The sequence below is a fragment of the Anolis carolinensis genome, chromosome 6 (genome assembly GCF_035594765.1).
Source record: "Anolis carolinensis isolate JA03-04 chromosome 6, rAnoCar3.1.pri, whole genome shotgun sequence".
NCBI lineage: Eukaryota > Metazoa > Chordata > Lepidosauria > Squamata > Dactyloidae > Anolis > Anolis carolinensis.
In genome coordinates, this window is record NC_085846.1 from 11,525,166 (window position 1) to 11,539,629 (window position 14,464).

Genomic DNA, 14,464 nt, shown 5'->3' on the forward strand with positions numbered 1-14,464 from the left:
TTAGATCTGACCTTCGTCATAGTGTACAGGCAAATTATTATCACAGGCAATAACAATATATCTATTTGACTTGTTCTCTCTATAGTTACAAGGTGGACGGGTCGAGGCCCCCGTGAGCTTGAAGGTGGTGACAGAGAACTGTTTCTTGCTACGCCGCAATCTCGTCCCATAAGGCTCCCCTCCACTGCCACATACAGATATGATGTTATTCTTGGTGTCGTTGTCAGGACCCTGGCTGCAGAGCACCAATAACCTTACACAGAGGCCAGTCTCTATCTAATATCTTTATTTAAGAAATATGGGTAAATGATCTTGAAGGGCCACATCCGGCACACGGGCCTTAGTTTGGGGACCCCTGCTCTAGATCAAGGAAAGTCATAGTCTTACTAAAAGTTACTATAGACTGCATTGGTCAGACCTTATAGGGAATAACCCTGTGTCCAGTTCTGGGATCCACAATTCAAGAATGACATTGATGAGCTGGAAGGTATATAGAGAAGGGAGACAAAAAGTCTGGAAGCCAAACCCTATAAGGGACAATGTAGGGAGCTGGATATGCTTAGCTTGGAGAAGAGAGGATTGAAATGGGAAATGATAGCCATTAAGTATTAGAAAGGATGTCTTATTGAGGAGGGGGCGAGCTTGTTCTCTGCTGTTCTGGAGATCGGAATACATTGGAACAATGGATTTGAGTTGCAGGAAAAGAGATTCCACCTAAACATTACAAAGTATTTCCTGATGGCAAGAACTGTTTGACAGTGGAATATATTGCTTCAGAGTGTGGTAGAGTCTCCTTCTTTGCAGGCTTTGAAACAGAGGTTAGATGGTCATCTGTTGGAAGTGATTTAATTTGTGTTCCGTCATGGCAGAATGGGTTTAATGGGTATAATTCTATGATTCTAAGGTACAAATGGTCAATTTCAAGACTGGTTTGTGAGGGGAAACATGCAACCATCCCCAATATTTTTCCCAAACACCCCCCCCCCCAACTAGGTTTCTGCATAGTCTACATTTTTTTTAAAGACTGCAAAATGTAACAAGTCATCAAAACAGTACATAAACATTTTGGAATAATCTCCCATTGAGGTGAAACTTTTTGAAATAATTCTTTCTGGTGTGTGAGTGAATTCAGAACAGATTTAGAGGCCTATGTTACCCCCATGTTTAATGTTGATCAGCTAGAATTCACTCATTGCAAACAGAAGTTGGGTCTACTCATATATTGACAATATTTTCCATTTTCCTTTACTTACCCAAATCTGGTCTTGGAAAGGAAATCAATTTGGAGTAGAGATAAAGTAGGAAGTGTGGGTTGGAGTCTTTCCACACTTAGAAAAGAACCTGATATATAAATACTTTGCTAGTATGGGGAGGGGTACATGGTGAGATTGCCACCTCACCACAATCACATAAGGAAGTCATACCTAGAACTGGACAGGACCAATTTTGCAACAGAAAACCACATAGATGACACAAGGTTATTTTAAGAGCCCATTTTGCAGTTTAAATGACCCCAAATCTTCCTCAAGTTTTGAATGGTTGAAATGTTTGGGATTAGAACATTCCCACTACTCTGTTATGCTATCTGTACAGATAGTTATGCTATTTGTAGAGGATGGGTGTTATAGCTCAGTCTGTCTGAAGCAAGCATGGGCAAATTTTGGCCATCAAGATGTTAGAAATTGTGGGAGTTGAAGTCCAAAACACATGGAAGGCCGAAATCTACCCATGCTTAGTCTGGAGTTATGTCAACAGGTTGGGCAAGAGTGTCCAAAATGTCCTGAAAATCTGTGGGCCCTTCCACACAGCCATATAACCCAAAATATCAAGGCAGAAAATCCCACAATATCTGCTTTGTACTGCGATATCTGAGTCCACACTGCCATATATTCTAGTTCAAAGCAGATATTGTGAGATTTTATTCAGCTGTGTGGAAGGGGCCTAAGTTCCTAAAGAACATTTTATCTTCCCACAAAAGTATGAAAGTGACTCGCTCCATGGGTTTCTCAGATTTTGGGGGGCCTCTGGACATGTCAAAGGGGTCCCTTCTTCACCAAATAGTATATCCATATACATCCTAGGAATTCCAAAAAAATTAAAGGCTGTGTCTTCCAGTGTCACAGCTACGAACGATTTATGATACCATTTAATCAGGCTGTTGAAAAGCACATCCATCATTCCTCCAAGATGAAAATCAGACATGGCTGATAGCAGATAGGCTGACTGAGGTAGTTGCCTCAAGCAGAAGATGCTAGAAGGTGACAGCAAAGTCTTGGAGGAGAATGTCCTGCAGCCCTGAGGGTAACCTGCCTCTTCAAGGATGGTGGAGTGGCATTTGCATCATCTGTGTTTAAAATAGACTCAACAGCCCCATTAGCTTTTGCGCATAGAATAGGAAGGCACCACAATCTCGTTCTTTGCTTCAGGCATCAAAAGTCTTGGGACAACCCTACCCACAGGGTCTCCTCTCCCTCACAAGCATTTTGCTGTCTTATTTAGATATTTAGTAGAGTTATTTTTTTAAAAAAACTGTATTTTGCTCAGCGATATCCATGGTAGTTTGTAGTAAACACTGAAAATCAGGAATTTCTGATGACGCTTGATTTTGATGGTCTTCTTTTCCTGCAGACTCTCTGTTTGGAGTTCCTCCTTCCAGTTCTCTGGATATAATATACTATTCCAATTAAATACTGGGAGACTGGATAGAATACCTTAATTCAGCAGCACAAATTTACTTGAATCGAAAGTTGTAGTCCAACACTCTGCCATTACAACACACTATTTCTCTGGCTCTCACCATGCTGCCTCTTAATTGTATAGTTATGAATAATTTTATCTCTGCCCAAAAGCCGATCTTGGGTTTTCTTTAATTGGGATCTCGGCCTTTATTTCTGGCTTTCTGTACCACCCTTCCTTATATTTTACATACTCCTGATATTTTCCTTACTGGGAAAAGCAGGAGTGATACCCCATTTAGTTTCTCCTCACCGGGTGGAAGAAACTGAAATAGTTCGACTGGATTTTGGACTTTTAGGTCACCAACTCTATTTGAGACTTAAGAAAAATAGAATGATGAATAATCCAATATCTGAAGTCATTGAGCCCCATGGATTCTTATTAGCCACCTTTCATCAATGAGCCGCATGGATTCTTACTAACCACCTTTCATTCATGGCCAAAGCCTTGTTTCCACTCTACCTTCTAGTCAAAGTGATTAGCTTCCATTTGTATCTAGTTTTAAGTGCCTTTTGACCTCAGTAAAATGAAGCTTTGCTTTATTTAAACATCAGCTAGTTCTTTCCTCTTGGTGTGTCTGCAATCACTCAAGTGAACGATGGAATTTCACAAGATTAGGAGGAAAAATGTATCTGGATCTTTGTGAAAGATCTTGCTTTACCTGAATTTTCTACATTCTTGATCTCCCGAGGCTATGTGGCAGTCTGAACAGTTAGATCAGGTTTTAGCCCAACCCTCTCTCCAGAAAGACACAACAGTCATAATCCTTTCTCTGTGCTGTTCATATGGGAAAGAGATCACTCATCCCCATGTGGACACCACTACCTTCTGCCAGCCATGAAGCTCTGTGTGAATACCTGGTCTCAGTTGTCACACCTGTTGATGTCAGCATAAGCAACCCATGAAACCAGCAAATGGAAGGCCAGTTGACCCTCTCCTTCTTGCTGGTTACACAGATCTCTGTCATCAGCAGAGAGCAGTTGTGGCAAGACACAAGATGAGGTGATGTTCAAAGCCCATCTGGACACCAGCCACAGATTCAGCACATACATTTCAAATTCAGGGCTGCTCTAGTGTTATGTGATTTCAGCTTCGGCAAGAACCATGGGTTTGGAGCCTGGTGTGACAAGCTTCCAGAAGGAGATAAGATACAGATGGGTTGAAAGCAAAATCAGAGGCTTTATTCTCAATGGCCAAAAAGGATGTCAGCAGAGACAGTGCTCTCAAAGAATGACATACCATAATTGCAAACATACAGTTTTATTGATACTGGGTTGTTGTATGTCTTTCGGGCTGTGTGGCCATGTTCCAGAAGCATTCTCTCCTGACGTTTCGCCCACATCTATGGCAGGCATCCTCAGAGGTTGAGGTATGAAAGCCTTCGACAACACTTTATTGATACTACTTTGACAATTATTCAAAAATACCCAGTGATTTTGGTCATGAAAGCCTTTGACAATACCAAGGTGGTTTCTGATTAGTCCAAAACATGGCCAACTAGGATCTATTCCCTGGTTGGCCCAGGGCTCCATTTATCATAATTACTGGTTGGTCATGGACATGGCAGGAAATTTAATAAACTGTCATTGGAGTATTTTGAAGACTTGTGTCAGTTCAGATAGGGTTACAATGAGAAAGGAATGTGGTGGGGAAAGAGATAATGGGTTAAAATGGGTTTTGATATGCCAGCTCTGGTTAATACAGTGGGTGCCAGTTAGGAAAACAAAAAAGATGCTCAAGATGTTGGCTATTTCAGTGGGAACCCCTGGGAGGGGTCTAATTTGGTGACAAAGATGAGGAGACATTCTCAGAAATAAATCAGATCATATCAGGGGAAAACAGAAAAAGGCCCAGCGGCTCTGTTGTAAGTCCACTGTGTGTTCCATGTGTCATCCCAGGGTATTGTGAGAGGATTGTGCTATCTAAGGTGTCGCCATCCTCTGAGGCCTGAGCTGTGTGCAATGTGTGTGCAACATTTTACCGGGGTTTAATGAACATAACTGTAAAACTAAAGGAAAGTGAGATCTGTGTGGGCACCCCAATTCATCCTTATGGGGCCGTAGACTATGGGGTTTATCATTTTGGGGGTCTGGTTTTGACAATACCAGGACAAATGTACACTGGAGCAATTTACTCAGTGTAGATGTGTTCACAGTGCTTCACTTCAAAATTTGATATGCTACGTCATTCTAGAAACCCTGCTTGGTGGAGAGGAGAAGTCAATCCTTCCACTAATAAGCCTTAAACCAAAAATGTGTTGAAGTGTATTCAGAAGCAGAGTGAATGGCACCTCCTGGAATAAACTGCTTGACCTAATACTCTGCTTGAATAGCTGAGGCACTTTTTATGTAAAATGCTTAAGCAATAAAAACATCCTGCAATCAAATTCCCCATTAAAGTCCAGGCTCTAAAGTATAAAGTATCTGCAAATTATTGCAACGGGGTTGAGCAGTTAGTAATTTCATATCTTGGGAAAAAAACTTGAGCAAAACATCAAGAAATAGAGATCCCATGTGTTTTGTGAACTGTAGGGAATTTTCATCACATCCCTATTCCCATCTATAGTTCATAGCCACAAAAATGCCAGCTAGGTATGACACACGGAGTGACATTATTTCACTTTTGCCCAAGAACACAACCCCTAAATTGAAGATTTGTACATATACACTATAGAATGAATGCAGTTTGACACCACTTTAACCGCCATGGCTCAATGTTATGGAATCATAGGGAGTTTTAGTTTGGTGAGGCATCAGCACTCTTTGGCATAGAAGTCTAAATATCTTATAGAACTGCAACTGCAATGATTGCATAGCATTGATTCATGGTAGTTTGAGTGGTGTCTAACCAGATTAATTCTACAGTATAGATGTACCTTCTGACTTCACCTTATGTAAGAGAGCTGGCAACTGGAATATCAGCAAGAAAGGGAGGCTGGAGGATGTCAACTCTGCCTTTCTGTCTGAGCCTTCAACATCTATCCTATGACCTCATTGGACAGGGTGAATTTAGCACCTTCTCCACCCCATCTAGTGGACAGAGTCCCACATCAGACATCACATGATGTTGTGTGACTTCCAGTGAACCCCATACCCCCAAGTGGGGTGAAAGTGTCCCCAGAAGCTTTCTGTCCCCCAACACAGGAGGCTTCCTGTGTTGTGCCGATCCCAATGGAGCCAGCACAAGGCCTTGCCAGGAGAGTGACATTTTCCCCATGTGATGCGGCATGATTCATCTGGCCTTTTTGATGAGGCCCCTAAAGGCACCCAGACCAGGCAATGTAGAACTGAAATTAACCTTGTGGTTAGTTTCAGTTTTACCACGTAGTGGCTCCGTGTTGGCAATCACAAAGGCACATGATGGCTATGATAAGGAACTGAATATTGCTATGGAAGGAATCTACCATTCTCTCTTACCATCCCTCAAAATAATGCAATAAATTCAAATTCAGTTTTATTAACAGATTTTTTATTTCTACATAACAATAGCCAAAAGAACAAATATTTGCTTAGCTCTTAGCTTAGCAGTGAGCTGAACATGGCATAAGTACATTTCTCACACTAAATGTAGGGAAGGATAGCATAATTTTAGACTAGGATGGGGAATAGCAATTTTTCAATGCAGGAGACTTTCTAGAAAGGTACAGTACAGTTTTCATCTTAGATCAGACTTTCATCAAAGTGGACAGGCCTTCCACCTCTACATGCAATAACAATAAATCTATTTGACCTGTTCTCTCTGTAGTTACAGGGCGGACGAGAGGATCCCCCGGTAAGCCTGCAGGTGGTAACAGAGAACCTCCTATTGCTACGGCGCAAGTTGTTCCCAAATGCCCTTCCCCCTCTGCCACACACATCTATCAATTGTCTCTTGGAGCCATGGACAAAGGAGTTAACCCCCTTGCAGTTGGGTCTGGTCATGCCACGTCTTTGCATCATGGTATTGCAGTAACGGTTTCCCACGTTGCTCCTGGGATTGTCGTAGTGCTGCCTTCGGAAGGTCTGATAGTCGGCGGCATAGGTCCCAACGATGAACACCACGGCCAGGAGCACAAAGAGAACGGGGCCAGATCCCTTGAAGTTCATGGTCAGATCTGCAAAAGTAGAGCCTATGTGAAAGGATTTGCTTGCCAGCAGAGGGAGATATTCATCTTGAAATAGTTCAAAAATAATGTGTATTTCTCTTTGCAAGTTCTTAGCAGCTTGTTCTGGGACTGATTGTCTCAGGAGTGTGGTTTGCAACATTTGGTCATCCAGATGTTTTGGATTTCAGCTCCCACATTTCCTAATTGCTGGTAAGCTGACTGGGATTTCTGGGACTTGAAGTCCAAAACGGCTCTTGTATAAGGTCTGGTGGATGAATGGCATAAGCACTTTGCATTGTTTTAAACTTTGTATATTGTATTTTATGACTGTTTTAACTGTTTTAACATTTTAGTTCATTGTATATCAGTGTAACGGCATCAATTGCCACTTGTAAGCCGCCCTGAGTCCTCTCGGGTGAGAAGGGCGGAGTATAAATAATTGAAATAAATAAATTGAAATAAAACAATTGGAGGACTGACAAAAGGTTGGGAACCACTGAAGTAGAGAATATCTGATTTCCATGGTGTGACTGAGTGCCTTATGCCAACATTTGAATATACATGATTGCAAAAAGCATTAGTACAATATTTATATATTACGTTTTAAATTCTGTGGTCCCTTATAGTGCATCTAAAGACTAGTGGTTCCCAACCTTGGTCCTCCAGGTGTTTTGGATTTCAACTCCCAGAAATCCCAGCCAGCTTACCAGCTGTTATGAATTGTGGGAGCTGAAGTCCAAAACACCTGGAGGACCAAAGGTTGGGCACCACTGTAGAATTAATGTAGTTTGACACCACTTTAACACCACTTAAACTGGCATGATTTAATGTTAAGGAGTCTTGGGAGTTATATGGCAGTGTAGATCTATCCATTGCATGCTGATATCTCAAACTAGGGATAAAAGGTGTCATGATATCTCTCCATTTGAGAGGGACAATTGATGGATCCAATTCATAGCTAACAAAATAGCAGTTACAAGCTTTGCAACACACACTGCAGTTGTGTTTTTGACTTTTGAGGATTTGATTATTCATGAATTTGTTTTAAAATGTTGTCTCTTGGAATATCTAGATCCTTTAGTGTGATGCTATGGTCAGCCTTCTCCAATCATACTACAGAATCTAGAGATTTCTAGAGAAACATATTAAGAATCTCTAGGTCAGTGGTTCTCAACCTGTGGGTCCCCAGATGTTTTGGCCTACAACTCCCAGAAATCCTAACAGCTGGTAAACAGTTTGGGAATTCTGGAAGTTGTAGGCAAAACATCTGGGGGCCCACAGACTGAGAACCACTGCTCTACGTCCTCCAAAGCAATTTTATAACCAACTTCTAGCAGAGGTTGACCATGGAGTTGTGTTGGAAGACCTAGAAATTACCAGGGATGTGTTCTCTCAAATAGAAAAACAACAATATTCGTATTTGCCATTTTTCACTCTCACGGTGGTCTTATACCCTTAACATCAGTGAATCTGGAAGACTTACTGTTCAAAGGAAGAACAGTTCTACAGAGGATCATAAATCCTAACATGCAGAGGTACGAATGTCCACAAATATTCTCAAATATGACAGAAAAGGCTTTTGTATATCAAAATGCACGCTTCTTCCGAATACATGAGAGTAAAATAAGTCCATATTTAAATGCTTGTTATAGGGTGCATCTACACTATATAGTTAATACATGTTGACATGTTTAACTGCCACGGCTCAATGCTATGGAACTCTAGAATTTGTAATTTGGTACGGTATTATTGTTCTTTGGCAGAGAAGGCAAATGACCTTTCAAAACTACAACTGTCATGATACCATAACATTGAGCCAACATAGTTCAAGTGGTGTCAAACTGCATTCATTCTACAGTGTAGGTGTATCCTAATCCCATATTTAATATTTCTTACCTATACTTTACTCATTATACACAAAAGTAGTCTACCCAATATAGTAGCAAAGATGAGAGTATTCTTCACATACCTTTATTCGCTGAAATCTGGTGTTGAAAAAGAGATGAAGTTGGAAGTCTTCCTTGGAGTCCTTCCACTCGAATTCAACAAGCCCATTATATAAGGACTTTCTCAATTTGGGGAGGGTACATACTGGTAAAAGGAAGCTGAGCCCCCCCACTTCATCACACTCAAAATATGAAGTAATCCATCAAACTGGACAGGGCTAATTTCATAACAGAAAACCACAAAGGTGTTGCAAGATCTTAACTGCTAAGAGGCCCTTTTACAGTTTAAATGCCCCCCAACTAATCTCTTCATTTTGGGATTGTTAAAATGCTTTGCACTAGAACTCTGACCATTCCCACTATTCAGCTATGTTATTTGTGGAGAATGGTAGTTATAGCTCAATCCATCTCGAATTAAGTTGGGCAAGATGCCCTGAAAATCTGAGCTCTTAAATAATGTTTAATCAAGGTTATTATAAAGATGAAAGGGGACTCCCATTCCTTGGGCTTTCTAATAACCAAGAGACCCCTGGACATGTCATAAGGGCATGTTCTGCCTCAAACAGTATCTACGTTCATATCTGGGTTTCTAAAACTGTAAAGGTTATGGGCATGAACATTTTGCCATATTGTATTCACAGGCTTTACTTTGAATATTACATCCACTATTTCTCCAAGGTGGAAATAAGAAAAGAGTTGGATGGAACCCTCCAAGTGTGGATGACAAATAGGCTAAGTGGAGCATTTGTCTGCCTCAAGCAAAAGATGAAAGGAACATTTGCCTCAAGAGAAAGATACTACAAAGTGACAGCAAAGTCTTGGAGGAGGACATACTGCTGTTAGGTTTCTCTTTGATGATGATGATGATGATGATTTTATTTCTTACCTGCCTCTTCCTGTGGCTCAAGGTGGGTTACAGCATAATTAAAACACATAAACATTTTTAAAATATACATAATTATCCTGGAATTAAATGACCCAGTGGAGTGCCTCAGGGTTCTGTCTGCAGTCCAGTGCTGTTTAATATCTTTATTAATGACTTGGATGTAGGTTTAGGCCAGTGGTTCTCAACCTATGGGTCCCCAGATGTTTCAACCTTCAACTCCCAGAAATACTAACAGCTGGTAAACTGGCTGGGATTTCTGGGAATTGTCGGCCAAAATACCTGGGGATTCACAAGTTGAAAACCACTGCCCTATGAGGAGTGGTGTAAAGAGCTGGGTACGTTTAGCCTGTATGTTATCAAAAAGCAGCCCCCAAAAGAATGAACCCCCAAGTCTGTGGCTGGCTCCAGGTTTGTTCAGATAGAGACCTTTTTAAGTCTATCCCAGTAATAGGCAAACTTGGACCCTCCAGGTGTTAGGAATTGTGGGAGTTGAAGTCTAAAACACTTGTAGGGCCCAAGTTTGTCCATGCCTAATCTTTCCCCAACTGCCAATGTCTGACGCAACTTTGGGTTATACCTTCATCTCAATTTTAAAAATACAAGTTTGGTTCGATTCCATCATTGGTGGAGTTCAGAATGTTCTTTGATTGTAGGTTAACTATAAATCCCAGCAACTACAACTCCCAAATGGCAAAATCAATTCCTCCCCCCCCCCCCCCTCCAACGCCACCAGTATTCAAACTTGGGCATATTTGTGCCAAATTTTGTCCAGTGAATGAAAATACATCCTGCATATTAGATATTTACATTATGATTCATAACAGTAGCAAAATGACAGTTATGAAGTAGCAACAAAAATAAATTTATGGTTGAGAGACACCATAACATGAGGAACTGTATTAAGGGGTCTCAGCATTAGGAAGGTTGAAAACCACTGACCTAGAGATTTCTAGAAAAAGCACCTCTTTAGGAATGTCTAGGCCTCCCAATGTGATTCTGTGGTTAGCTTCCGGTTGAAGTTGACCATGAAGTCATGCTGGAAGACTGAAAAATTCTGAGAAAGATGTTATCTTGAGTAATAAAACAACAATTCCTTTATTTATGATTTTTGACTTTCGGGGTCCTATGCCCTTAAAGCCAACTAATGTGGAAGGCTGACATATTTAGCCTCATACGTTTTGGCAGAAGACAGAGCAATTTCTACTAAAGTGTCCCAAAGCTTAGCCCACTGATTGATAAACATGCATGTCAGAAGCTGCATCCATAGGTTTCATATTCTCCCACATGTTCTTATGTTCATATAAATTCAGGGACTTAAGAAAACATTCTTACAAGGGGCATATTTTGCCCTCCCTTTCTGGTAGCTATACCCATATAGCTTTCAAATCCGGATGTTTAACAGCTAGCCTAGCAATCAGAGTCCTTTCTATGGATAGGAAGCATTTCTGAATTCTACTACACATCCCCCCACATTTTATTTTTCATTTCTCAAAAGGTCCCCGTCATAGAAGAAATTTGTGAGATGTGGTAAATTTATATCAAACTCAATCTGAAACAGAAAACTTTATCCCTGGATGTGATTGACTCACTACAAGGCGGTTGGTGGTTTGGATACTGGATCACGTTCCTACCTTGGGCCTGAGGTGAAGTAACAATTTTGTGTGTAAGCTTTATGTAGAGCAAGACTGATTTTCACAACTCTTGAGTAACCAAAGGTTTAGGAATCACCTTGAAGTAAAGAAATTAGTTAAGCAAAAATGGATTTGAACCAGAAGACAAAAATATTGCTATTAAAATGCCATATAAGGTAAAGGGTGCACTAAACAATAGAAATGTTGTTTCCAAGACATTTTTATATAGCAATAAGTATAAGATTGTAATAATTTGTCCGTATAGTCCAGAAAACTGAACAATGTGAGATCCAAACTAGGGATTTCTTTAAAAGACAGGACTGGCTTGAATGTGAAGGCTTCTTGTAAAGTTCATAGACACTAAAATGCCCATAACTGACATTATAGTTACAAAGTACCCCTTTTCTAAAATGCTTGGGGCAAGAACTTTTTTGGATTTCTTTCAGACAGAGGAATACCTGGATTTGCATATAGGTACATTTTATTTATTTATGCCATATGCCAGCAAATATGGAAAACACCAGAATGGCTATCAGGTTGGAAAAAATAAACTTATATTCCACTACCAAAAAAGGGAAATGCTAAAGAATACTCAAACTTTCATACAGTTGCACTTATTTCACATGCCAGTAAAGGAATGTTCAAGATCCTGCAAGGTAGACTCCAGCAATACATGGAGCGAGAGTTGCCAGATGTACATGCTGGATTTAGAAAAGGCAGAGGAACGAAAGACCAAATTGCCAATATCTGCTGGATAATGGAAGAAGGTCAGGAGTTTTAGAAAAATATGTATTTCGGTTTTATTGACTATTCTAAAGCTTTTGTATGTGAGGATCATAATAAATTGTGGCAAAATCTTGATGGTATGGGGAGATCAATTCACCTTGTCTGTCTCCTGAGGAATCTGTATAATCTTCAAGTAGCAACAGTCAGAACAGACCAGGGAACAACAGACTGGTTCAAGAGTGGGAAAGAAGTACGGCAGGGCTGTATACTTTCAACCTCCCTATTCAACTTGTATGCAGAAAACATCATGTGATGTGCGGGCTTGATGAATCCAAGGCTGGAGTTAAAACTGCTGGAAGAAACATTAACAATCTTAGATATGCAGATGATAGCAGTCTGATGGCTGAAGGCAAGGATGTGGATGTGAGAGCTAGATTATAAGGAAGGCTGTGGTGTTGGAGGAAAATTCCGAGAATGCCTTGGACCACAGGAAAATCGTATCAGTCCATACTCCAGGGAATAATGCCCGGCTGCTCACTGGAGGGAAGGATATTAGAGGCAAAGCTGAAGTACTTTGGTCACATCATGAGGAGACAGGAAAGCTTGGAGAAGGTCATGATGCTGGGGAAATGGAAGGAAAAAGAGGGGCCGACCAAGGGTAAGATGGTATTCTTGAAGTGATTGGCTTGATCTTGAAGGAGCTGGGCGTGGTGTGGCTGACAGGGAGCTCTGGCGTGGGCTGGTCCATGAGGTCAGGAAGAGTCGGAAGCAACTGAACGAATAAACAACAATAAATGTATTTATTTACAGCATTTATATTCTGACCTTCTCACCGCGAAGGGGACTCAGGGAGGATCACAGAACACATATACAGCAAATATTCAATGCTGTTATACACAGACAGGGCAGATAACAGATAGAGGCATATAGGCATTTCCCATCTTCAGCATCCTGGAGGTTGTGCTCAATTCCAGCCACAGGGGTCTGCTGTTGTTCCAAGCTCCATGTTGAAGAGCTCCTTTTTTTGATCGCCAGCATTTTTCTGGTATTTCCTTTTATGGTGCTATTAAAATACCTCCCCGCTTAAGTGGTACCTATTTATCTACTCACGGCTGTTTTCAATCTGCTAGGTGGGCAGTAAGCTGGGCTGAAAGTCGGTACTGACCCCGAACCAGGCTTCAAAGTGCTAACCTTTGGACTCATAAGATTTATTGCAACTTGTGGTTAATTTGCTGTGCTAAACCTAGCCCCTATTATTATATAATAAGACAACCTGAAGTTGAGAACTAAACTAAGCATGAAGCTCATTTATATTTCATAAAAACCTTACACACGTAGTCTGAATAATTTTATGCATGTAACAAACGTTGTGTATTCACCACTTCAACTGCCATGATTCTTTCCTCTAGTATCATCGGAGGTGTAGTTAGAAAACTATTGGCAGAGAAGACTAAAGATCTTGTCAAACTACAACTCCACCGTTTCCATAGAATTGAGCTAAGGTTGTTACAAGTGGTGTCCAACTGCATTCATTCTACAGTGTAGAGCAGGCATGAGCAAGCTTGAACCCTCCAGGAGTTTTGGACTTCAACTCCCACCATTCCTAACAGCCTCAGGCCCTTTACTTTCCCCCCTCAGCCGCTTAAGCGGCTGAGGGGGGAAAGGAAGGGGCCTGAGGCTGTTAGGAATGGTGGGAGTTGAAGTCCAAAACACCTGGAGGGCTCAAGTTTGCCCGTTCCTGGTATAGAGACACCCTGTTTCATCCCAAGTTTACAGAAGGCCACGTTCCAAAGGTGGCTGAGGTCAAAGGCATAAGGATGATACCAAAAAACATCATTATTCCTTCTGGGATGACATCTGCAAGACCAACATTTTCCACCCTTGCCCTAAAGGGAACAGCATGTTATATGGTTTCCAGCAACTGCATTGCCTGGAAACAGAGAAAGAGAAACTGCCACTTGCCCAGACAGCAATCAAGAGATTCAGATTTCATTAAGAAATAATGGAGGCAGCGAGAAACGAGTTAGGGAGTTTCCTGCTCAAGAAAAAGTTGGCGGTACTAATTGCTCTCATCTCAGTCCAAAGTCATGGCAATTACAAACTATGCGCGAATTATTCCTTTGTCCAAGTCTGTCTGACCTACATCTTCCCATTTTGGCTGAAAGACAAGCCAACAGAGCTTCAGAAAGTGGCTGTTAATGTTCACTCCTTCTTCTAATGCACTTCATAACTATCAATTCCAGATGTTCTCTTCTTTGCTTAGAAAAACAAAACAATCATTTCGTTGTTTATCTTAGATGTGTTAACTCCAAAAGTCTTGGCAAATGTGCATCATTTTTGAAACTAAAAAAAACTTTGGACCAGATTCCCTTAGTAAAAAGCAACGACTCCGACAACCAGCCAATTTGTCTCTCTGTGGTTCATTGTTTATTATACCTCTCCCCCTTTTGCAGCG

At 41.0% G+C, this 14,464-nt stretch overlaps 1 protein-coding gene across 1 annotated transcript; it reads right to left on the minus strand.

Moving 5' to 3' along the window:
- LOC134292381 (angiogenin-2-like) lies at nt 1-6,821 on the minus strand. The gene is made up of 2 exons (XM_062957093.1): nt 6,699-6,821; nt 1-231 (listed from the first exon to the last, which is right to left on the minus strand). The coding sequence occupies exons 1-2, from the start codon at nt 6,819-6,821 to the stop codon at nt 1-3; spliced, it is 354 nt and encodes a 117-aa protein (XP_062813163.1).
- Nucleotides 6,822-14,464: the final 7,643 nt, after the last annotated feature.